General features: G+C 37.6%; 1 protein-coding gene across 2 annotated transcripts in view; it reads right to left on the bottom strand.

Annotated features, from left to right (window-relative positions):
- LOC126183701 (aminoacyl tRNA synthase complex-interacting multifunctional protein 1) overlaps positions 1 to 24,151 on the bottom strand; it is a 35,680-nt gene extending 11,529 nt beyond the window's left edge. Inside the window, exons 1-2 of one of the 2 annotated variants that reach the window (XM_049925884.1) lie at positions 23,926 to 24,073; positions 13,963 to 14,068 (exon numbers count right to left, since the gene is read on the bottom strand). In XM_049925884.1, the coding sequence (XP_049781841.1) occupies positions 13,963 to 13,965 (3 nt within the window). In that variant the 5' untranslated portion in view covers positions 13,966 to 14,068; positions 23,926 to 24,073. Of the gene's footprint in view, positions 1 to 13,962; positions 14,069 to 23,925 lie in introns of both variants that reach the window. The other variant, XM_049925883.1, reaches the window with a different exon arrangement.
- Between the last annotated feature and the right edge of the window lie 282 nt (positions 24,152 to 24,433).

The following is a 24,433-nucleotide window of genomic DNA, read 5'->3' as shown; positions in this document are numbered from 1 at the left end:
CTAAGGTTTGTTCAGCTTACATGATAGGAGATCTGAAGACAACGGCCATACTGTGCTGTAGGAACATTCATCTATACTTCATCCATCAAAATAAATGCATCAATTAAAAGAAGAAAAACAGTTTTCTGCATAGGAAAGAATAAAAAAGTGTGAAGCTTAAATACTGATAAAACAATATCTTCTCCTGGTGTTGGGATCTTCTCAAACTGTATGTGGTGCAAGACAGCAAAAAACGCAACTGTAGAGTAGCAAATTCTGCGGTCTGGTTAGCAAGGCTACACAAAGAAGTGTCAAAAAGGAGAAACAATCAGCTTGGCCCAGTCCTAGGCTGCAAAGAATAAGTTCTATGAAACAATTTGATGACTGTTTCGGAAGGTATCCCATATTTCATCTTGTCATACACTGGCCCTTGGTTAGACTTGTAACTTAACTTTCATAACATACTTTGTTCAATTTTTATTATGCTCATCAGCATTAAACACAAGGCGACATGAAAATAGCATATTAAATTAATTACCATGTTCAGATGTGAAGTTTTGTATGCAGATAAAAGCATTATAGATGGCATCAAAGTTGTTGCTAGTTTTTTAAGCATCCAATAAGATTTCCACATTCAGTTGGACTTTTCCTGCTACAGCTGACTTTTAATGTTAAGTGTCTACCATACATTAGTGATATATTAATAAATTATCTTTTGAGAAAATTTTCTAGCTTTTTTCTCAACTTGTTGGAAGGAAGAAAGTCCAGAATTTAATGTACCATCGACAACATTTTCATTCCAGATGAAACACAAGCTCACATTTGGAAATGATATGAAAGGAAATCCTTATTTAATATCAAAGGAACCATCCTGGCATTTGCTGCAAGTGACTTAGGGAAACCACTGAAAACCTAAATCTGGATGCCCAAATGGGAAACTGGAAGCTTAGTCGCCATCTGGCACAAGCCATCATCAGGAAAAGAGGGAAGTTATTAAAGGATTCCAGTTTACCAGACAAAATGGTGAAAAAGTTAATACCTTGTGCTGCCAGACCTCCAGCCTTTATGGATTGCCGAAGATACATAAGGACAATGACCCTCTTAAGACCATTGTTAGTGGAATCAGCTTGCCTACCTACAAACTAGCAGAACATCTTGCAGGAATGTAGCACCAAAACTGGGACATTGTGAACACCATGGTGTAAACTTGCAGAGATTTGTTGAAACACTAAAGAAAATCAAAATGGGCCGAAACAATGTAATGGTTTTTACAAGTGTGCCAGTACAAGACATGCTGGGTCCTTTGGTCCAACAGTTTCCACACAGAATTGTAAAGTTGTTCGATAATGTTCTAATGATAATGTACTTCTTATACCACAGTGAATATTATTAAATGACAGATTACGCAGCAATGGGATCACCACTGTCTCCAGCAGTAATGAATTTCTTCAAGGAGCACTTTGAAGAGAAGGCTCTGAACTCTATAGTGTTGTGTCCATCTTGTTTCCTAAGGTATGTCAACGACATCTTCCTGATATGGCCTCATGGTGAAAATACACTGCAACAGTTGTCAGTTGCACGAACAGTGTCCATCTCAAAGTTAAATTTATCATTCAGATGGAGGAGCATTGCAAGTTACTCTTCTCGGATGTTTTAGCCGAGTCATTTAGTGTACTGGAAGACGACGCACAGTGATTGATGCTTGAACACCAATAGTTTTTACCTCCCTGTACTCAAGAAAGTGGTCCTGAACACGTTAATACACAGAGCAAAATTTATTTCTCATAACGACCACCTACAGTATGAATTGCAGCACTTGAGATATGTTCAGGGAGAATGGTTGTAGCAAGAGAGATATTGCAAATGCATTTAGGTGCCACTGATGGACAACACCTTGTGAATTGGCAGAAGATGTGTTCCTGCTACATTGTATGGCAAATTAAGACGTGTGCCGCAGACATATGGAACAAGACCAGTGTTCTGGTCTACATCCAAGATAAGAGATACACTGCTCCCTCTTAAAAGACGACATAGCTCTTCGTGTGCGTGGTGTGTATTGTGTCCCTTGTGAGTGGGGCAGCATGCATATAGGACAGATAATTCGCACAGTTGCAGAGTGTTGTACTGAGCACAAGAAACACAGGGAGCTTGACAAGTCATCCATAGCTCAACATTGCCTAGGAAACGGAAAAAACAAAATACAGTTTAAAAACACGACAGTCTTGACTCATGTGTCAACATACTGGGATTCTGTTATAAAAGAGGCAGCCGAGATCAAAATGAACAGCAACAATTTTAATAGAGACCAGAGATCAGTCCAACTCACCTTCACACGTGACATTTCAGCCCCCTCTGATTGGTGGCAGAGGCCGCAATTGTGGCTATTCTGTCTCATCACTGTCTCAATATGTAGTGACTTGTCCTCTTCAAATTGCTGTCTGCTGCAGCAGTTCAAACGTGGTGCTTAACTACAGCAAAGCAAGGAATTACCTCCACCACTGCAAAAATGCTGAAGAACTCAGCGGATGTGATTTCATTTCACGCAGTTTTTTTGGTCAACTCACACTGTGCGTTATGTCCTCACCACAGAGGAAAGATGCAAGTCCACCAAGTCTTTAGCTGTCTCACATCTGAATAAAATCTTCTCGGTTTTCAAGCTGTGTCAATTCAAATACAGCTCTCAAGCTTTCAATAGCTATCTATGCCATCTTTGTCAGGACTAAAACCACTGATAACCGGGGCTGGCACGGTTTCCTGCTTTTATAAGCCATGATTGCAGCATCTAGTACCAATCAGAGAGGGCCGAAATGATGTGTGTGGAAGGTGACTTGGGCAGCTCGTAGCAGCTCCGGCCCGCAGGGAGACCAAGTGACATCATCAGATGGCACGAGGAGCCAGTGCCACATCTGAAACTGCCACTCCCATCTCTCTACAAGCATCCATTGTTGCTTCCTTTCAACATCCAATGCAGACATTTTTTGAAACACTCAAGAAAATGAAAACAGGGTGAAATGACTTAATGGTTAGTCTGGATGTTGTGCCAACTTTTTATGAGGTTGCCAGTACAAGAAATGCTCGAGTTTTTGGCCCAACAGTTTCCACCTGGAATCATCGAGTAGTTCAGTCACGTTCTAATGACAAACATGCAGCTGAGATTAGAATGTGCAGCAACAATTTTAACAGACACTGGGGATACACACTTAGTATGCAAGGGGGTAGGCTTTGGATGGTGGAAGGAAGTAACAATAGATGCTAGACACTTTAGGGAGGCACGAGTGGCACTTTCAAACATGGTGCCAGCCCTTCATCTCACCTGACATTACTCAATCCTGCAGCAAGCCAGAGCTATTATGAGCTGCCCAACTCACCTTCTGCGCATGTGTCATTTCATCTCTCTCCAATTGGTGCTAGACGCCACAATCATGGCTCTACAAGAAGAAAACTTCAAAAGCCGTGGCAGTCTGTGGTTTTACTCCTTATGACGATGGTGGAATAGCCATCAAAAGCTCAAGAATTTGATGTGGCTTGAAAACTGAGAAGATTTCATTCAGAATCATCTATCCTTCATCAAAACATGCTGTATATTAAACATAAAGTACACCAGCTTTAAGATTAATTACAGTCTTTAGAATTGATATTTTCAAGTATTTAACATATTTGAAGTCCTTAATAACAAGAACGCTACAGACCCAAAAATAAAAAATCTCAAGGAGATCCTGTTAGTCACATTTTGTTTAGCTTATGTTTTCACACTGTTAGAGACATCAACTATTTGTAAGTTGTTAAGGCTCATATCTTCATCATGTTAAAGAGACCACCGGTCTATTGGTATGTTATAACATTATGAATTAACCCATCTATACCAGTGAATCTGGTTATGGAGGAAATAACCCCTCATACCACCTGAAATCATTGTTCTGCTGACAGACTTATCTGTAATGTAGTCAAATCCTGATTAGGTCAAAAGGTGACATTTTGGTCATGGTACACCTTTTTGATTATGAAAATTAACACTGAACAGCAAATCCAGGAAAGCTGTGAGAAACAACACAAAAATCTTTGACTATTGTTTCAAAGCATATTATGCACATAAAATATGAAAAAGAAGGGAGTCGAGGGGAGGAGGGCATTACGTAACTCTTACTAGTGTGAGGGGTAACAGCTGTAGAAGGAAACCAATGCTGCACTAAACTAAGCACATTTAAGTAGATGTAGTTTGCAACATTTAGGCAAAGATGAAAAGGCTTGTGCAGGACATATTTGTGCCAAGAGCTGCATCAAATCAGATTTTGGACTAATGACGACAAACTTGAGAGTTCGATACCACTCCTCGGGCTTTGAGCCATGACGTCATTTGTTTTGATAAACTTTTAAGCGTTTGCAGCTCAAATATTATTTAGTGTTGTTTCAGTAACTGGAGAAAACTGTGATTCCAATTTATGTGAACTGTGAATTATATGTATGACTTATATTTATTTTGAATTGCAGGTAACCAAATTTTATTTTTGGAAATGAAATGTCTACTTGGTGTGATAATTTCTTTAAGCAATCAAATGTTATGTTGTCAGTATTATGAAAAGGATAGATTCCTACTCATCATATAGAGAACAAGGCAAGTTGCAGACAGGCAAAACAAAAAACCACTGACACATGTGACCTTTCCACCAGAAGGCCTTCTTCTAAAGTGGCCGAAAGCTCAAATGTATAACAGCAGTGCCTGTTCGCAACTGAACACCTTCTTGATATACTGAGTAGCAACCTAGCCTTTCCACAATATTATCATTATTCAACCCTGGAGTTTTTCATTGTTTGAATGTTATGTTGCGCAACATATGTATCTCTTCTTTTATTTCTGTAGTACAAGGTGTACACAAAGTCCAGGAACACTTTCAATTACTTATTGCACAAGAACTAAACATTGTCCAGATGCCATAAATATTGCATATTGAAGAGAAACTCTGAAAGTTTTTTAACACAAACATCCTATTCCATCCCTTCCTCATTCAATCGTTACAACTGCGAAAAAAAAAAAACGCTGGTCTTTGTTGTCGTCATTGAGCTTCTGCACTAGTTCCAATTTGAATGGTTTCATAGACAGCATCTGTCACATGACTTACCACACTTTCATTGGAGCCATTTCGAGTTCACGGGATGCACGACGCACCAATTTCTTTGGACTCCTTATGAATGTCTTTCGTACATGCTCCACATTCACTTCACTCACACTGGAACGTCCGCTTCTCTTTGTCGGGCACAAGCAACCCATAGCAACGAATTTGTTGTGCCAATGGTAAATGGCCTTCCTTGTTGGTGGCTTCTTGCCATACTTGGTTCTAAACGTACATTGAACAGCTGTAGCACACTTGTTTTTGTCCAACTCCAATTTTTGAATTTAAAGCCTATGAAACTGGTGCCTGTACTCAGACTACAGAGGGATATTGGGGGGGGAGTGAGTTACTGAGAGGGGTAAAACACACTGTTTGGTTTTAAAGGCTCATCTTGATGAGTACTGCTGGCAGACTAGTATTCTGTGAGGGTAGATTTTTATGAAGTTAATAATTTTGTGGGCTGGGGCTTTTGGGTTCCATGATAGTGATTTTTTTGTTTCTTTTTGGGTGGGTAGAGGGATGTTTCAGATGAGGTTGCTATGTATGATATTGTGTTTTTGCTAATTTGTGTATGTGGTCTTACTGTCACTGCATTTTTAAGTCGGATCTTAGACTGTATTTTTTGTTATTGTTTACTATTTGTTCTTTATTTTTGTGTTGTCTACATGTACGATTCTGGACATCCCATTCATGTGGAATGTGGTGTCTGGTAAGTTTGATTCTTGGTTTTGTCAAAGTTGCTTTTGTCATGTAAGTTTTGGTCTCCCTGCATTGGTATCAGTGATTTAAGTTTGCTATATTGGTCAACTGATGCTTATATTGCCTTTTGGTAGTTTTCATGATCTTTCACTATGTATATCAGTCTTGCTATCTGAAGAGGTACGTGTTTTAGGATTTCTGTATTTGTATCGGTCTTTCAAGTTGAGTTAAACAGTTCAACTGGCGTTTTTGATAGCAGTTGCAGTTTGTTTCCTCTTAATGTGCATTTTCTTTCTTTTTTGAAACTAGTATTGTTTTATCTTACCTGTTGTCGTCATATATTTTAGTAGTAATATGATTGTGCAGTTGTTCTGTTCTGTTAGCTACAATATTTATTGATAAGAATTTATCTTATTCTGCATCTGATGATTATATTTTTACACCACAGAAATATTCAAGGTTACTGGTCGCCATTTTGAAATAGTGTGTGTTGTACCTTGGGGATTGGTATGACATCACTGGTCTTAGAACACACTGCCTCATTTGAGAGCACAATGACATTGGTATCACATGAAGCTTTTTCTAAATTTGCAAAATTATATCCATAAAGAAAGGCTTTTGCTGAGGCTGTATTTAGGGAAGCCACATGAGGTTATTAAATTAGAAGAGGGAAACCAAACACACTACTGTCAGATAATGTACCACAGTTTTGTTCAAGAATATGGTAAGACAAACTGCGAACACACACAAATACATCTGTCTGCTTGCCACCCAGCCTATAACTCAGATAAAAGGTGTAAGAGAGATGTAGGCCAATTGTGTTATATTTATTGTAATAAAAATCATAAATCTTTAAGAAATTATGTGGACAAATTTGAGAAAATAATGATTTCACTGAAATATGAAAGCACATGTTCCACTCTGAATGAGATTATGTTGGGCAAAAAGTCTAACGTAAGAAGATTACTAGATTTTCCATCTAAGAATACATATTGTGAGGATGAGAAAAAGTGACGTTAAAAGAGAAAAAGCGTAAAACAATCACAAGAGTGTACATGAAGGCATGATGAGAATTTAAATGTAGAAATATCCAAAGTGTGCGTTATGGTGTTAGGAGTCTTAAGTAGTCATGAGAAGTTGAGCGAAATAAACCTGAAGGGGAAAAAAAAACCAACAACAACAACACTACTAAAACCATTACCAAACAGAGGCTGAATTATCCATAGGATGAACAGAAAACAAGGAAACTAATACATGAATCCATAGCATACTGCCATTACTCCAAAAGGGGTGCAAGCCTGAATTTAAAAAAAAAAAAGTAGTAACACAATATTTAAGACAAAATTACGGGCAAGTCTTCCGGTCCAGATTGTATACCGATTAGGTTCCTTTCAGATTATGCTGATACAATAGCTCCCTACTTAGCAATCATATACAACCGCTCGCTCACCGATAGATCTGTACCTACAGATTGGAAAATTGCTCAGGTCACATCTCAGTGTTTAAGAAGGGTAGTAGGAGTAATCCATCGAACTACAGACCTATATCATTGACGTCGGTTCGCAGTAGGGTTTTGGAGCATATACTGTATTCAAACATTATGAATCACCTCGAAGGGTACGATCTATTGATCAGCATGGTTTCAGACAACATCGTTCTTGTGCAACGCAGCTAGCTCTTTATTCGCACAAAGTAATGGCCGCTATTGACAGGGGATCTCAAGTTGATTCCGTATTTCTAGATTTCTGGAAAGCTTTTGACACCGTTACTCACAAGCGACTTCTAATCAAGCTGCGGGCCTATGGGGTATCGTCTCAGTTGTGCGACTGGATTCGTGATTTCCTGTCAGGAAGGTCGCAGTTCGCAGTCATAGGCGGCAAATCATTAAGTAAAACTGAAGTGATATTGGGTGTTCCCCAGGGAAGCGTCCTGGGACCTCTGTTGTTCCTGATCTATATAAATGACCTGGGTGACAATCTGAGCAGTTCTCTTAGGTTGTTCGCAGATGATGCTGTAATTTACCATCTAGTAACGTCATCCGAAGACCAGTATCAGTTGCAAAGTGATTTAGAAAAGATTGCTGTATGGTATGGCAGGTGGCAGTTGATGCTAAATAACGAAAAGTGTGAGGTGATCCACATGAGTTCCAAAAGAAATCCGTTGGAATTCGATTACTCAATAAATAGTAAAATTCTCAAGGCTGTCAATTCAACTAAGTACCTGGGTGTTTATGATACGCGAGTTGGGATGGAAGTCATTAAAGCAAAGACGTTTTCCATCGCGGCGAGATCTATTTATGAAATTTCGGTCACCAACACTCTCTTCCAAATGCAAAAATATTTTGTTGAGCCCAACCTACATAGGTAGGAATGATCATCAAAATAAAATAAGAGAAATCAAAGCTCGAACAGAGAGGTTTAGGTGTTCGTTTTTCCCGCGCGCTGTTCGGGAGTGGAATGGTAGAGAGACAGTATGATTGTGGTTCGATGAACCCTCTGCCAAGCACTTAAATGTGAATTGCAGAGTAATCATGTAGATGTAGGGTACGGTCGGTTGTGGTACTTTGAGTATAATGAGGTAATCTGGGTGCAAATTACCTTGATAATACTTTATCTAATATTCCAACAAATTCAGATTTAATATATAGGCCTACAATTCACAGGTGGCTATAATGTGGTGTTAATAATTTGTGTCTGTCACAGTGATTCCTGTCTCAGACGTTATGTCTGGTTAAAAATGGAAAGTGACGCAGACCTTCATCAAGCGTGACTTCCTTTTAACAGTACGGTATATGTTACATTGCATTTAGGAACTTTCGGGTAATTGAACATGTATCAATAATTACAGATTTCTGTAGTTGTACATATACGTTTGGATGTAGCTGTATTGCGTTGATGTACTGGTGGATATTGTGTGGTATGACTCCTGTAGTTGATAGTATAATTGGTATAATGTCAACGTTATCCTGATGCCACATGTCCTTGACTTCCTCAGCCAGTTGGATGTATTTTTCAATTTTTTTCTCCTGTTTTCTTCTGTATATTTGTTGTATTGGGTATGGATATTTTGATTAGTTGTGTTAATTTCTTCTTTTTATTGGTGAGTATGATGTCAGGTTTGTTATGTGGCGTTGTTTTATCTGTTATAATGGTTCTGTTCCAGTATAATTTGTATTCATCATTCTCCAGTACATTTTGTGGTGCATACTTGTATGTGGGAACGTGTTGTTTTATTAGTTTATGTTGTATGGCAAGCTGTTGATGTATTATTTTTGCTACATTGTCATGTCTTCTGGGATATTCTGTATTTGCTAGTATTGTACATCCTCTTGTGATGTGATCTACTGTTTCTATTTGTTGTTTGCAAAGTCTGCATTTATCTGTTGTGGTATTGGGATCTCTAATAATATGCTTGCTGTAATATCTGGTGTTTATTGTTTGATCCTGTATTGCAATCATGAATCCTTCCGTCTTACTGTATTATATTACCTTTTCTTAGCCATGTGTTGGATGCGTCTTGATCGATGTGTGGCTGTGTTAGATGATACGGGTGCTTGCCATGTAGTGTTTTCTTTTTCCCATTTACTTTCTTTGTATCAGTTGATGTTATGTGATCTAAAGGGTTGTAGAAGTGGTTATGAAATTGCAATTGTGTAGCTGATGTATTTATGAGAGATTGCTTTGTGTATTTTGCTAGTTTCTGCTCGTTCTAGAAAGAATTTTCTTAAATTGTCTACCTGTCCATAATGTAGGTTTTTTATGTTGATAAATCCCCTTCCTCCTTCCTTTCTGCTTAATGTGAATGTTTCTGTTGCTGAATGTATGTGATGTATTCTATATTTGTGGCATTGTGATCGTGTAAGTGTTTGAGTGCTTCTAGTTCTGTGTTACTCCATTTCACTACTCCAAATGAATAGGTCAATATTGGTATAGCATAAGTATTTATAGCTTTTGTCTTGTTTCTTGCTGCCAATTCTGTTTTCAGTATTTCTGTTAGTCTTTGTTTATATTTTTCTTTTAGTTCTTCTTTAATATTTGTATGATCTATTCCTATTTTTTGCCTGTATCCTAGATATTTATAGGCATCTGTTTTTTCTACTGCTTCTATACAATCGCTGTGGTTATCCAATATGTAATCTTCTTGTTTAGTGTGTTTTCCCTTGACTATGCTATTTTTCTTACATTTGTCTGTTCCGAAAGCCATATTTATATCATTGCTGAATACTTCTGTCATCTTCAGTAATTGGTTGAGTTGTTGATTTGTTGCTGCCAGTAGTTTTAGATCATCCATGTATAGCAAATGTGAGATTTTGTGTTGGTATGTTCCAGTAATATTGTATCCATAATTTGTATTATTTAGCATGTTGGATAGTGGGTTCAGAGCAAGGCAGAACCAGAAAGAACTTAATGAGTCTCCTTGGTATATTCCACGCTTAATCTGTATGGCCTGTGATGTGATATTATTTGAATTTGTTTGGATATTAAGTGTGGTTTTCCAATTTTTCATTACTATGTTTAGGAACTGTATCAATTTAGGATCCACTTTGAATATTTCCAATATCTATAGTAACTATGAGTGGGGTACACTATCAAAAGCTTTTTGGTAATCAATGTATGTGTAGTGTAGCGACCTTTGTTTAGTTTTAGCTTGGTATGTCACCTCTGCATCTATTATCAGTTGCTCTTTACATCCTCGTGCTCCTTTGCAACAGCCTTTTTGTTCTTTAGTTATAATTTTGTTCTGTGTTGTATGTGTCATTAATTTCAGTGTAATCACTGAAGTTAATATTTTGTATATTATTGGTAGGCATGTTATGGGGCGATATTTTGCTGGGTTTGCTGTGTCTGGTTGATCTTGAGGTTTCAGATAAGTTATTCCATGTGTAAGTGTATCAGGGAATGTGTATAGGTCTGCAATGTAACTGTTAAATAATTTAGTTAGATGTGAATGTGTTGAGGTGAACTTCTTTAGCCAGAAATTTGCTATTTTATCTTTTCCAGGGGCTTTCCAATTGCGTGTAGAATTAATTGCTCGGGTGACTCCATGTTGCAAAATTATCACTTCAAGCATTTGGGGTATCATCTTGTATGTGTCTGTTTCTGCTTGTATCCACCGTGCATGTCTGTTATGTTGTACCGTATTTGACCACATGTTGCTCCAGAAGTGTTCCATGTCTGTTAAGTTTGGTAGGTTGTCTATTTTAATGTGTGTGCTATCTATTGTCTGATAAAATTTCTTTCGGTTTGTGTTGAATGTTTGGTTTTGTTTCCTTCTATTTTCACTTTTTTTGTGTCTTCTAAGTTGTTTGGCCAATGCTTGTAATTTCATTTCTTATAAATTGTGTTAGGTGTCCGATGTCTTTTCTCAGTTTTTCTATTCTGTTCTGTAGCCTGTTTTTCCACGCTGGTTTTGTGGGTTTTTTCTGTGTGTTGGTTGGTTCTGATCTCTATCTAGTGTGTATATTTAGTGTAGTGGGTGCTCCTATATAAACCAGTAGTTGTAACTCTTCCATAGTTGTATTTTCATTTATTTTCTTGTGTATGATTGTGCTGATGGTTGTTATTGTTGTTTCGACTTGTGGGTTATTTGGTGGTCTATGCAAGAATGGTCTAATGTCTGTATTTGTGTCTTTGTATTCTATATATGTCAACTGAAATTTTTCTTCTATATCTAACATGTGTGTCACTTCGTGTTCTATTTGTGCTTGTTCTGGTGGCTGTCTTAAGATTTCGTTTTCCTCTGATTGTTTAATTGATGCGTGTTGTTCTTTGTTTGTTTGCTCTGGGATGTTTGAGTCCATTACTGTATTTTCTTCTTCTTCTGATTGAACATTATTTTGTTCCAGTATTTGTTGTACTTGTTGTTTGATGTTTTCTAATTCTGACTGGGGTATTCTGTTATTTTTGATTATTACATGGTTCTGATCAGCTAGTCGTTGTTCTGTTAAAAATTTTAATTCTGGATACCTGGTAATAAATGTTGTGTATACTTGTGATCTGTATCCAGTTGTGTTTGTTCCTAAGTTTGTTGCTTGGTAATAACAGAACATGAGGTGTCTGTTACCTTCATCTGACCATCTCATCCTCTGTCTTTGTTTTCCTTCTAGAGTGGTTGCAGGAAGCATATCCTGCAAAACACCTCTATTTGGATTTAAATCATTTTCCGTGTGGCTAGCAGTGTCGTTACCATTGTGGACGGGCATAGGGTTCAAGCGTCGTCCCCGACCATGACAGCGCTTGTCCGAGGCTTCATTAGTTCTGTCCTGAACCAACTAATCACACTAAAAGGGGGGTTAGCCCTATTAGTGGTTTGTTCTTTTCGTCGCCTTTTACGACTGGCAGAACATACCGGAGGCCTATTCTTTTCCCAGGCCTCCACGGGGTTATTATTATTATTATTATTAGACATATACACTTGTAGTGGAAGAGGCACTGTTGAGAAATCAGCTGTGTTAGAGTAACCGAACTCGAGTATGCACACATTATACATGTTTTAAATGTAATTCTAATAAACTAAGTAATATAGAGCTGTGGGCCAGCAGTTGCAGGAAGTGTTGGGGAGTGAGTACCAGTTCACTAGCATTGTGAAGCCTTGTTGGCTCAAGAGACTGACAGCATAGGGAGTTATGTAGGAATTTTACGAAGGAGGATCAGTTAGTGATAGTGGGTGGAGCAGGGAACCGTCTTGACACGGACAGGGAAAATGATGTAGGTGGTGACCAGATAAAGATAGCTACTCAAACTGGTGGCACTAATGTGCATTTCATGCAATAGTTTCAGCGTCATTATCAGCCTCATCTTAATGTGACTGTTAGGTGCATTAACATGGGGCTGGAGGAGGTGCTGATGGCAGAGGGCATGGGTCACATCTCGGTGGTGCCAGTTGGATCTATCAGTAGATCAGGTTTCACTAGGCATGGCCTGCACCTCAATAGGTATGGGAAGGGGAGGCTGGCAAAGCTTATAAGTGACAGTGCAGTGGGTGGTGGTGGTGGTGGATGATGATGATGATGATGATGATGATGATGATGATGTTTGGTTTGTGGGGCGCTCAACTGCGTGGTTATCAGCGCCCGTACAAGTTCCCAACCTTTGCTCAGTCCAATTCCGCCACTTTCCTGGATGATGATGAAATGATGAGGACAACACAAACACCCAGTCATCTCGAGGCAGGTGAAAATCCCTGACCCCGCCGGGAATCGAACCCGGGACCCCGTGCTCGGGAAGCGAGAACGCTACCGTGAGACCACGAGCGGCGGACTGGTGGTGGTGGTGGTGGTGGTGGTGGTGGTGGTGGTGGTGGGACTCATGGAAAAATTACATGTAGTAGTTGGTGTTAAAGGTGCACCTTTTTTAGATTGTAGTCAGCTGACAGGTATACCTGCTTAAAGGAAGTCCCTCTAAGGGCTCACCTTCAGAGGACGTCACGCTTTCAAGCAGAGAAGGAATTAGCATATTTCATCAAAATATAAGAGGTATTAGGGATAAAGTTTGTGAACTGCTTATAGATGTTGACTCTGAAATTATTGGCATATCGGAGCACCACTTAAATAATTTGACAATTCAGAGGCTTCTTTTACCAGGATACAGATTAGCTGGCTGTTTTTCAAGGAGTTTCTTGTGGGGTGGGGGAGTGGCTATGTGTAGTATTCCACTAGAGTCCATAGACGTATCACGGCACTGCACTGAACAGATATTTGAATACTGTGCATGGGGTCATTCCACGTCAAATCATCCAGAAATTTTAGGAAATGACAACCATTGTCACACAAATCCTCGAAATTTTGGGTTGTGGAAGTTTACCTAGATGTATTCTCATTTTCAAAATGTAAATGTTGCAGATCAATTACTTTTTCACTAATGATAAAAAGAAGTTGTGTAGATTAAGGAATTCAGACTTTCATACAAGAGCTCCTTTATAATTTAAAAATGCGATAGTTCCTACAGTTTCTGCAGTGGAAACTTGATTTTTTTTTTTTTTAGTTGAAGAGGAAGGTTTATATTTTTATAGTCATGCTTCTTGTGGTGAATATCCATCATGTACATCTCAGAAAAAAATTAGGATCATCAGTCAAAGCATTTCCCAAAAACTCATTAAGATATTCATTATATTTTGGTATTGACAACAATATTTATAATACTATAAAAAAAAATGGAACACTATTTCACTGCAGTACCATTCTCTTTGGAACCACTGACTGCACAGCTTGGGAAAAAGAGTCAGAGTACAGACAACATTCACGTAAGTGTTTTATGCCTCCAGTTTCCTTCCCTGATGCTCATCTGTGAAAAAGACAAGTAATTTATTTTACTACAACAAAAATATTTAAAAATGTAGCTCAAATATCAGTGACATCATCATCATGTTATAAATTTTTCTGGAAATAGTAGGCAAGGGAGGTAGACGGGGTCATTCTAAATATCTGTACCAATTTTTGTGAGTTTAACTTCAGTCATTTAGGAGGAAAGTGTATCTGAATAATGAAAATTCAAGTTTCCGGTAAATCGCAAAAGAAGATTTAAAGATTTATTAACTTACTACCACTATGCTCATGTAGAACAGTCCAGCTGCATTCTCCAATTGTCCTCCTGTTTCCTTATCCTGCATACTACTCCTCTTCATTCTTTTCTTTATCCTTGATTCCTTGGTAGCAGCTTCTGCAGCTGTCTCTGCTTCAGTTACCTGCTGTTTATCAATAGCAGTTAGAGCTGAAGCCATATTCCTTCCCATCTGGATGTTCAATTTCTTCATAACATTGATCCTTGAAATTGCACCATCATTGAATGTTGTTATTGCATCCATTACACCGATTTTCAGCACTTTCAGCCCAACAAATACAGTTTTGGGTATTCTCTCCCATATACAAGCTGTTGAAGCTTTCAGGCATTCTGAGAGAGACTATGTATACATTTCCTAAGTAGATTTTTATTTGTCATATCCCTATATATAGGCCTAATTGCCTCAACTGCAGCAAGAGGTGGGAAATGCTTGTGGGTATATTGTATGCCTGTAGCATTGCTCAACCAGTACTTGCACCACAAATCTTCCCCTTTTGGACACAAACCATGCTGTGGGGTTTCATCTGTTGACACAATGTGAAACCATGTAGCCCAAACAGCTTGTCTCATGTTCTCCAAATCTCCTACATTTCTTCTTATTGCTTGTCCATAATATTGAGTCAAATAATCAATTTAACTTTTTGTAAGACGACCTGGACCACCTATGTTTTCCGTCTGGCAGTTTTTTCCACTGAAGTCTTTACATAATTTTCCGAGCCAACCTTCCATTCTTTTTTGTACATGCCCAACACATTCAAGCTTTTCTATCAGAGTGTGTGTCCTTTACAGTCTCCATCCCCAAGGCAGCCTACATACCACACACGACGACTGACCTCTGATCTTCTAAAAATATTTAAAACTCTTTTCGTTTCCATGTTTCCACTTGGGTCATCAAATTTCTTTACACAAATATGGGTACCCATAAATTTACTTTAACAACCCTGGCAGTGCTTTGTTAGACATTCATAATCTAGTATCTTACTAGTTTCAATAAATGTGGCAATTACAACCCCATTCAGAGAAATATGACCTCTCTTCTGCCACTATCCATCTAATGCTGCTACAATGTCTGTATTCTCAGACAAGGCTACTGCTTCTTCTGCTGCTCTTTTCACTGAATGTTCACTTACACCACATAAAGCATTATGTATTAATTTGTTGTATCTGTCAAACCACAGTGGAGGTAAATCCATCACTGCACAAAATGTCTGGACAGCTCTCCTTCCCCTTCCAATACATTACATAAGCAAGCTGAATATTTATACTGTAATATCGACTATCAGTTACTGGTGATGTCATAGTATCACTGTGCATCTTACACAAGTTACAGGCAATCACTAAGCGACTTGAAAGTCCCTTCCTTGCTGAAATATCCTCAGAAACATCAATACTATCTTCACAATTACAGTACTTACATTTCACAGCACTCTTCAAAAGTCTTTACAGCATATTTAGGTTCACAATAACATTTCTGTCATTACTGCTGTTCACAAAACTACTAGGCTTGTTCTTATTACATTCAGCAAGCAAAAGTTTACGCCCAGAAGCTCTGCCTGTAGACACAGTTTTGCAGGCGACTTTTGAAGCAACTGATGTGTATTATTCAGTTGTGTTTGGAACTGGTTGCTGCAAAACTTTTGTTTGGGGGCTAAATTTCTTTACTCTCGGCATTTGTAGCTAATGAAACAATGGGATAGAATGATTTTTTACTTACTTAATTACTTTTTAGGTTACACCAATCATCTTTTGAATTATTTACGACAAATATTGGTTTTATGACTGAAGCAGTATGGAAATTACAAGAAGGCAGTGTTTTATTGGACAGTATCTGCAAGATATATGTGATAATGCCCTGATTTCTGAGAATGAACTGACCAGTGAAGAACAAGAACTTTTATTAGGGTGAAGCAACAGTCATTCATACAGTGATTTAAGTGTTTCATGTGTCTGTGTTAAACACAAAGACAGGTACCTGCTACGCATTTTCTCTCTACATAAGAAAATTTGCTATCATCTCTTCAATTAACATAAACAATCTGTTTCAGGTGGATTGCGTGGAATTAGTTTAAAAACGGCGAAGACCTTCAAAATGACAGGCTTTAGCGTTATTCCTGGGGAGAAAATGTGCCCAACCTGTATCAAACTTACTAATGAAAAATACGCAAGTGACGATTCATCACCAGACTATATAAATGACAGTAATGTGAAGGTGCAAACTCCTGAAAAATCTGTGCTTAATACTAGCTTAACTAGCTTAGGAGTATCTCCTGCAAAGCTGCATCCAGTTGCTCGGCATAGTCTGTAAGCAGCAGCCAAATGAAAATTGGAATTAGCAGCCGGGGCTCTGAAAACTAAAATTTCACAAAGATATCAAGTTGAGCTGGCTGCTGATGCAAGCACCATCCCTGACAGTGATTTAACAGAACTGCAAGAAAAGGCAAAACATCACGATGAACTCATGGACAAAATCAAACAGAAAATTGAATAAGCAAATAATTGTAAAAAAAACTCTTGTGCCACCAACTTGGTCTCAACAGGAAGTCAGTTCCGAATTTTATGTTTCTGAACTTTGGTTCAACAAGCAAGAGCTCTTTTAATGGAGAAGGGTTGAGCAGAAAAGAGGAAAGACATTGCCATATGATATAGTGCAAAAAGTAAAGAGTTTTTTATTTGGATGACGAAAACACAAGAATAATGCCTGGGAAAAAAGACAAAGTGAGCACCAGTAAAAATACCTATTAACAAAAGCATCTTGTTTTAAGTAATTTAACTGAACTGTATTCCCTCTATAAAAAAAGTATTCTGAAGTGTGTGCATTTACCGCCAAAATGTTAAATTGCTTCTAGATTCCATTTCTATTAAAGGAACATACCAAGATCTAATTAAAATAATAACATGTGATATAAATAACTGAGCCTGTATGCTTCGCCTGTGTGAAAAATACCTCACCAGTTCATTGCTTCAAATCCTCTTAGAAAATGAAATAGAAGACTATGATCCTGGTGAGATGATTTAGTACAGTCAATGGGTAACAACTGATAGAGTGACTTTAAGTGTTCAAATCACTCCTCTATCAGAATTCTGTGACACACTAACTAAGAAAACTGAAAAACTTACTCCACAATCTTTTATTTCTCAATCACAATCTCATTTTCTGAAAATGAAGAAGGAGACACTTGATGAAGGATCAGCGTTAATTTCAATTGATTTTAGTGAAAATCTCAATTTTGTTGTTCAAGATTAAGTACAGGGGTACCATTGGAACAATGGCAGCTGCACTCTTCACACTGTCCATATAGATTACAAAAATGATAAACAGTTGCATGCAAAAAGTATTTGTATTGTTTCTGATGATCTAAAACATGATGTTGCTTTGGTGTACCAGACTCAGAAGACTGTATTGAATTTTTTTAAGTGTGAATTTCCAGAAATTCATCTTGCATATATTGAATATTTCACTGATGGTTGTGCTGCACAATATAAAAATTGCAAGAATTTCAGAAATATCTGCTACCATGAACACGACTTCAGCATAAAGTGCAGCAGGTCCTTTTTTGCTACCAGCCATGGCAAATCTCCCTGTGATGGTATTGGTGGCACTGTTAAAAGTCTTGTCACAAAAACAAGTTTGCAAAGAGTTTGTAAAGGTCAAATAGTTACAGCTTCACAGGTATTCGAATTCTGTCGCGAGAACCTGCAAGGCATTTCAGTTCTCTTTGTTTCAAAAGTTCAAATGGCACAAGTCAGACATTATCTTTCTCAGCACTTCACAAGTGGAAAAACAATTCCTGGAACACAATCTATGCATCACATTGTACCAATATCACCAACCAAGACTGGAGCAAAAAGGCTGAGCAGTGATGCAGATTTTAGTATCATGCACGATTTCTCAGATGCACTTCCACCACTAATGCCAGAATGCACTATGAAGCCCAACTGCTATATTGCATGTGCATATGACTCATCTTGGTATTTGGGAATGGTTGAGAATGTGAATTGTGAAGAAGGAGATGTTACAGTAAAGTTCATGCTACCTCATGGACTGTCCCCGTCCTTGTATTGGCCTGATAGTGATGTTTCTTTCTATCATATTCTGTGTGAAGTTGATATCATCACAGCAACAGGCCGCACTTATTTTCTGAGCAAAGAGTCTTCAAAGTTGGTAGAAGAAAAGTGGTTCTCAAGCAAAAAAATATTATCTAAGCATCAAAGTGTCTCGTCACATGGATAGTTCTGAATCAACTTGAATGCAGATTGCAGCACCAGAATTTTATGCAGTGTTGACAATATTGGCTTTTGACAACATGCTTAAATATTATAAACAAAATGCTATGTATTTTTAATTGAGTTAATTTGGTTACGGCAGAGGTAAGAAAATGTTCATATGTCATGTAATGTACAAGTGGCCCTATATTTTATAATGTGTAAATTTGTAAATCGCTTTCTAATTTGTCAGTGTTTTCCAAATGGGGGCAATAGTCCAAAATATTTTATCTAATTTAACAATAAAATTAAATAAAATTAATTTACAAAAATTTAAGTGGACGGTTCTAACATGTTTTCAGAAACTAAATGTCCGAAAGCATATTCAGAAAAAACTGTCAGCATACCATTTTTTGTTTAAAAATTGCAGCCAATATTCAAATTTTTAAAGTTTGCTTTGAAGTAACACACTGTATCAAACTTTCAGTAATTGCTACCAAAAGAATATATATAAAGCAATAAAAATTGGCAAAAGTTCATGATATTACATACCAAAGCAGTACACAAAATCTCAGTTCAGAACTAAATAATGGGTGTCATGGCCTGAATGACTTGACATGGAATGACCCCAGGGGCAGTTGAATTTGGTGGAATTAAACTTCTAATTGTTGTTGTTAATAGGTCCCGTAACTCTGACTTCAGAGCATTTCTGCTCAAGCTAGAGAGGGTTATTGATTCACTTTATAGGAAGTACCAGAAATTAGTTATATGTGGTGACTTCAATATAAATTTTGTATATGATGGTGCAAGAAAAAGGATGTTGGTAGCTCTCCTAAATTCATAGAATCTGATGCAGATTGTGTTTTTTCCAACTAGGGTGCAGGGAACAGTAGCACAGCCATAGACAATACTTTTATTCATTCTTCATTACTAGATGGGCATTCTGTTAGTAAAAGGGTGAATGGTCTTTCAGACTATGATGTACAAATTTTAACACTAAAAGGCTCTAGTACTCAAACAAATGTCACATTTAATTACAAACTATGTAGGACAGGAATAGAGTTTTTTAAACCTTGTCAAGGAACAAGAGTGGCAGGATGTTTATGGTGCTGATAAATATAATGCTTTCCCTAACACATTTCTCATGCTCTTTGAGAGTTGCTTTCTATTAGAATGTTCTAAATGGGTTACTAGCAGTAATACTCAGCCCGGGTGGCTGACTAGTGGGATAAAGATATCATGCAGAACAAAGTAGGAATTATATCAAAATGTTAGAAGTAGTCACAATCAAGCTACAGTAGCTCATTACAAACAGTACAGTAAGGTATATATATGAAGGTAGAATCTGTTCCTGAAAGAACAGATACCATTGATGACCGTGCAGCTTCTCTAGAATGAAATGATAATTAAATCAACACTCTAACTGCAAACAGGCGCTGATATACATCATTGGGGACATGTTGAAAATGTTAGGAAGGCAAAGAGTATGTGGTATGCAAATAGAATAGCTAATTCACAGGATAAAATTAAAACCATATGGTCAGTTGTGAAGGAAGTGTCTGGTCAGTAGCACAAGGTCAATGATACGAAGTCAGCTCGCAGTAAAAATACTTCTGTTACTGATAAATGAGATATATGTACAGTATTTAACAATCATTTTCTGAGCATTGCTGGTGAATTAAATAAAAATTTAATTTCTACAGGGAATCATATAACCTTCTTGGCAAATGCCTTTCTGAGATGATGTCTGACCTCTGTGATACAGACAAGGGGAAGATTGAGTCAATTATTAAATCACTGAAGACTAAGGACTCTCATGGTTATGGTGGAGTGCCTAGCAGAATATTAAAGTACTGTGCTGCACATGTTAGCCCTGTATTTAGCCATATTTGTAATTTTTCCTTTAGGAATGGACAGTTTCCTGAACGATTAAAGTACTCAGCAGTAAAGCCGCTTGACAAAAAGGGAGAAAGGGATAACGTAGACAATTTTAGACCTATCTCTATGCCATCTGTGTTTGCTACAGTTATTGAAAAGGCTGTGTATATGAGGATAATTGATCATTTTATATCACACAATTTGCTATCAAATGTACATTTCGGCTTTAGAAGTTGTTTAACAACTGAAAATGCAAAATTCTCTTTCCTCTGTGAGGTACTGGATGGGTTAAACAAAAGAGTTCGAACGTTAGGCACATTTTCTGATTTAACTAAGATGTTTGATTGTGTTGATCATGAAATACCATTACGGAAGACAGGGAATAGCTCACAATTGGTTCACGTCCTACTTTAGCAACAGACAGCAAAAGGTCATTATTCACAATGTTGAGAATGGCTGTGATGTGGGGTCTGAGTGGGGTACAGTCAAGTGGGGGATGCACCAGTGATCAGTGTTAGGGCCACTCCTGTTCCTTATTTATATAAATGATATGCCCTCTGGTATTACAGGTAACTCTAAAATATTTCTATTTGTTGATGAGACTAGCTTGGTAGTAAAGGATGCGGTGTGCAAGACTGGCCCGGTTTCAAACAGGGCAGTTCATGACATAACGTCATGGCTCGTAGAAAATAAAATAATGCTAAATCACAGTAAGATTAAGTTCTTACAGTTTCTAACACACAATTCAACAAAACCTGACATTTTAATTTCACAGAATGGGCACAGTTCAAATTTGTTGGTGTTCAGATAGACAGTAAACTGTCGTGGAAAGCCCATATTGTTAGAAGACTTGAAGCTGCCATTTTTGCTATTCAAATGGTACCTGAGGTGAGTGATTGTTCGACAAAAAAAAAAAAAAAAATTAGTCAACTTTGCTTATTTTTCATTCTCTTATGTCAAATGGTATTATATTTTGGGGTAACTCTTCCCATTCTAAAAGGATATTTTTGGTTCAGAAGCGGGCAGTTCGGGGAATAAGTGGTGTAAGTTCACAAACCTCTTGTCGACCCCTGTACACGAATCTGGATATTTTGAAACTGGCCTCTCAATATATTTATTCCTTACTGTCATTTCTTTTTAACAATTTTAGTTTATTCCCAAGAATAAGCAGCCTTCACTCAGTTATTAATCAGTAGATATCAAACCTGCATTTGGATCGGACTTCCTTAACTCTTGTGCAGAAAGGTGTGCAGTATACTGCTGCATCCATTTTCAATAAGCTACGGCTTGAATTAAAAAATCTTAGCAATAATCCACGTGCTTTCAAATCGAAACTGAAGAGTTTCCTTATGGATCACTCCTCCTATTCTGTCGAGGAGTTCCTTGAAAAATTAAGCGGATTCTTGTTGTATTGTTGATTGTGTTTGCTTAAACTTACAGATTGACTTTTTTTGGGTTCGTAAACAATTTATTTTTATCTATTACTTTAATGTTATAATTTCATGCACTGACATGTTCCATGACATTGGAGATTTGCTCCTCAATTTGGTCCTATGGAACCTGACTTGTAAATAAATAGTTTGTTAGTAAATTATACTTTATAAATGTGGGTAATTTAGGTAGAACTGAAGGCCTGGGTAGAAAATGAACTTAGTTTTCCTTTCCTGACCATGTCACATGCATATATTACGGAACGGAGATCCACATATGACTCATCTGATCTTGAGAAGGCCAGACCAGAGGTCAGTGTATGCTGCAGCTGAAAAATTCAACATTCCATACGGAACACTAAGGCACTTTCTAAGTCTAACGATAGTAGTGATGAAACTGAAGACAGCCTTGGTTGTACTACAAGAATCAATTGAAATTAAGAAATAAAAGAATCATGGGTTTCAGTATATTACCAAAAGTAACTGTGGTAGCATAGTGAAGGAGTATAGGGGACCTGTAGCAGCATAAGATCCATCCAAGTGAAACCAATATTCAGTGATGGAGTATACGGGACCTGTAGCGGCATAAGATCCATCCAAGTGAAACCAATATTCAGTGACATTTTTATTCAAATGCATAGGGGGGTGGTCATCGTTAATTTTCCTGGAGATAGGTGACGTAGAATGGTTTGATTTGTGACAAATATTTGAAGTGTTCTCTGCACCTGATTTTAAAGGGAGATAATTGTACTTCATGCTATTCAATAAATTTGCATTATCTGTTTGTTCTGTCATTTAACTCACATTGATGATTTTTCAATAAACTTTTTTGGAAATTGAGATATTTGTACTTAGTCTTGGGTTTTATGGACCTACATCTTAACTGTGGCTGTGGTACCTGTAGTGTAACAGGACACTATAAAGTATTTTTTTACTCTAATAGTACACTTTATATGTCCAAATTCCTGTGCTGGTAGTTTATTTCAGGGTTATTTATATGATAAGAAAGGGTCCTCATACTTGAAAATACAGTAGAATCATTCTAGAAGATCACATTCCTAACACATGATGAACAGACACAATTTTGTATTCACATTTGTTGGCTTTGGCAACCCACAACCAAACTGTCATGGTCTAAGCTTTCCTCATACTACTCTGTCCTCTCTGTCAATCTGTTACCACAGCCCCCAGTCCAAAAACTGGGCCACTGGGCTGCCACAAAACATACCTGGGGGTGGGGGTTGAATAAAATTAAACATTAGCTCTGATAAAGATAATTTTACCAACGTGTACAATGAAACCTGATATATATATATATATATATATATATATATATATATATATATATATATATATATATATATATATATATAACGCAAACTTCAAAATGATTAGGATTATAAGTTAATATTATTCAGTTCTTACAGTACAGGAAGGAACGCCATAGGCTAACACTCCACATAGAGTTAAGCATACTTTACCTGCTAATTAAGTTTACACTCGGCGCAACGGCTGACGGGAGTAACCATAAAGGCATTTTGCATTTACAGTCGCTCAAATCAGCCACCTCGCCAAGTGTCAACTTAGTTTGCTTGTATACGCAAGGAAGTGAGATTAGAAATTTCTTTAGTCTCTCTACATACCCTACTACAACTCAACTAAAGAAACATATTTAACACATATGCGATACGTAAAGCTAACTGTAGCGGGACAAACTAAAGGGGGCCCGAGGAATGTTGCGGGTAGGAAACGAAACCTCAAAGATCTCAAATTTACTTCGCACTCAAGAAAGAAATCACGCTGCTTGCTGAAATAACAAAAACAACACCTGACACGATACAGAGAAAATACCGTGACATTCCACCTAAATACCATAAAATGTGCGAAAACAGTAATTTTTTCTATTACAATTGTCGCCTACTGACATGCACTATATCTTATGATGTATTCTTTTACAGATGTTCTATAATTTGGTTTTGGTCGGACATTTAATGGGCGTCAGGACGATCACATTATTACAGCAATCCACACCTACAACTGAAACTACACAAATAATGCTACGTTACTCACCTCTGTCCGTAGAGACTCAATTATTTGCTCTGCTGATCTTGCTCTAACTTCCAGATTTTCGATGACCTCTTTATTTATCGCTTTCATTTTCTCTTTATGTACTTAATGGCATGCATTTACTCATACACACTTTAATTGTAAATGTTTTGGTACAACACCACCAAAGCCCCAAAATAATTCCTCTTCCTCACTTGTTTACCCCCTGTCAAAGATCTCTTGACCATACAGTCTACACTACCTCAAAGGTTGTGTATAGGTATAAAAGAGGCAAAAAAAACTCCTCACAAGTGGAGCAAAGCCTAGACTGCTTTCATAGGGTAAAAATGAGACATTTCCACTCTACGTCCGTTTTTCAGTATACTTTTACAACAGAATTACACCACCCCACGTTTAGGTCCAGAGGCTATTACACCGTACTGCTATACAAACTTCGACTCTACCCAGCACATTTGGCAAAATTTCCGGTAGCTGTTTTGTATTATGAAGTTTCAAGGAGACGGCACATTGA

Source organism: Schistocerca cancellata, chromosome 4 (assembly GCF_023864275.1).
Source record: "Schistocerca cancellata isolate TAMUIC-IGC-003103 chromosome 4, iqSchCanc2.1, whole genome shotgun sequence".
Taxonomy (NCBI): Eukaryota; Metazoa; Arthropoda; class Insecta; order Orthoptera; family Acrididae; genus Schistocerca; species Schistocerca cancellata.
This window is presented reverse-complemented; position numbering and strand designations above follow the sequence as displayed.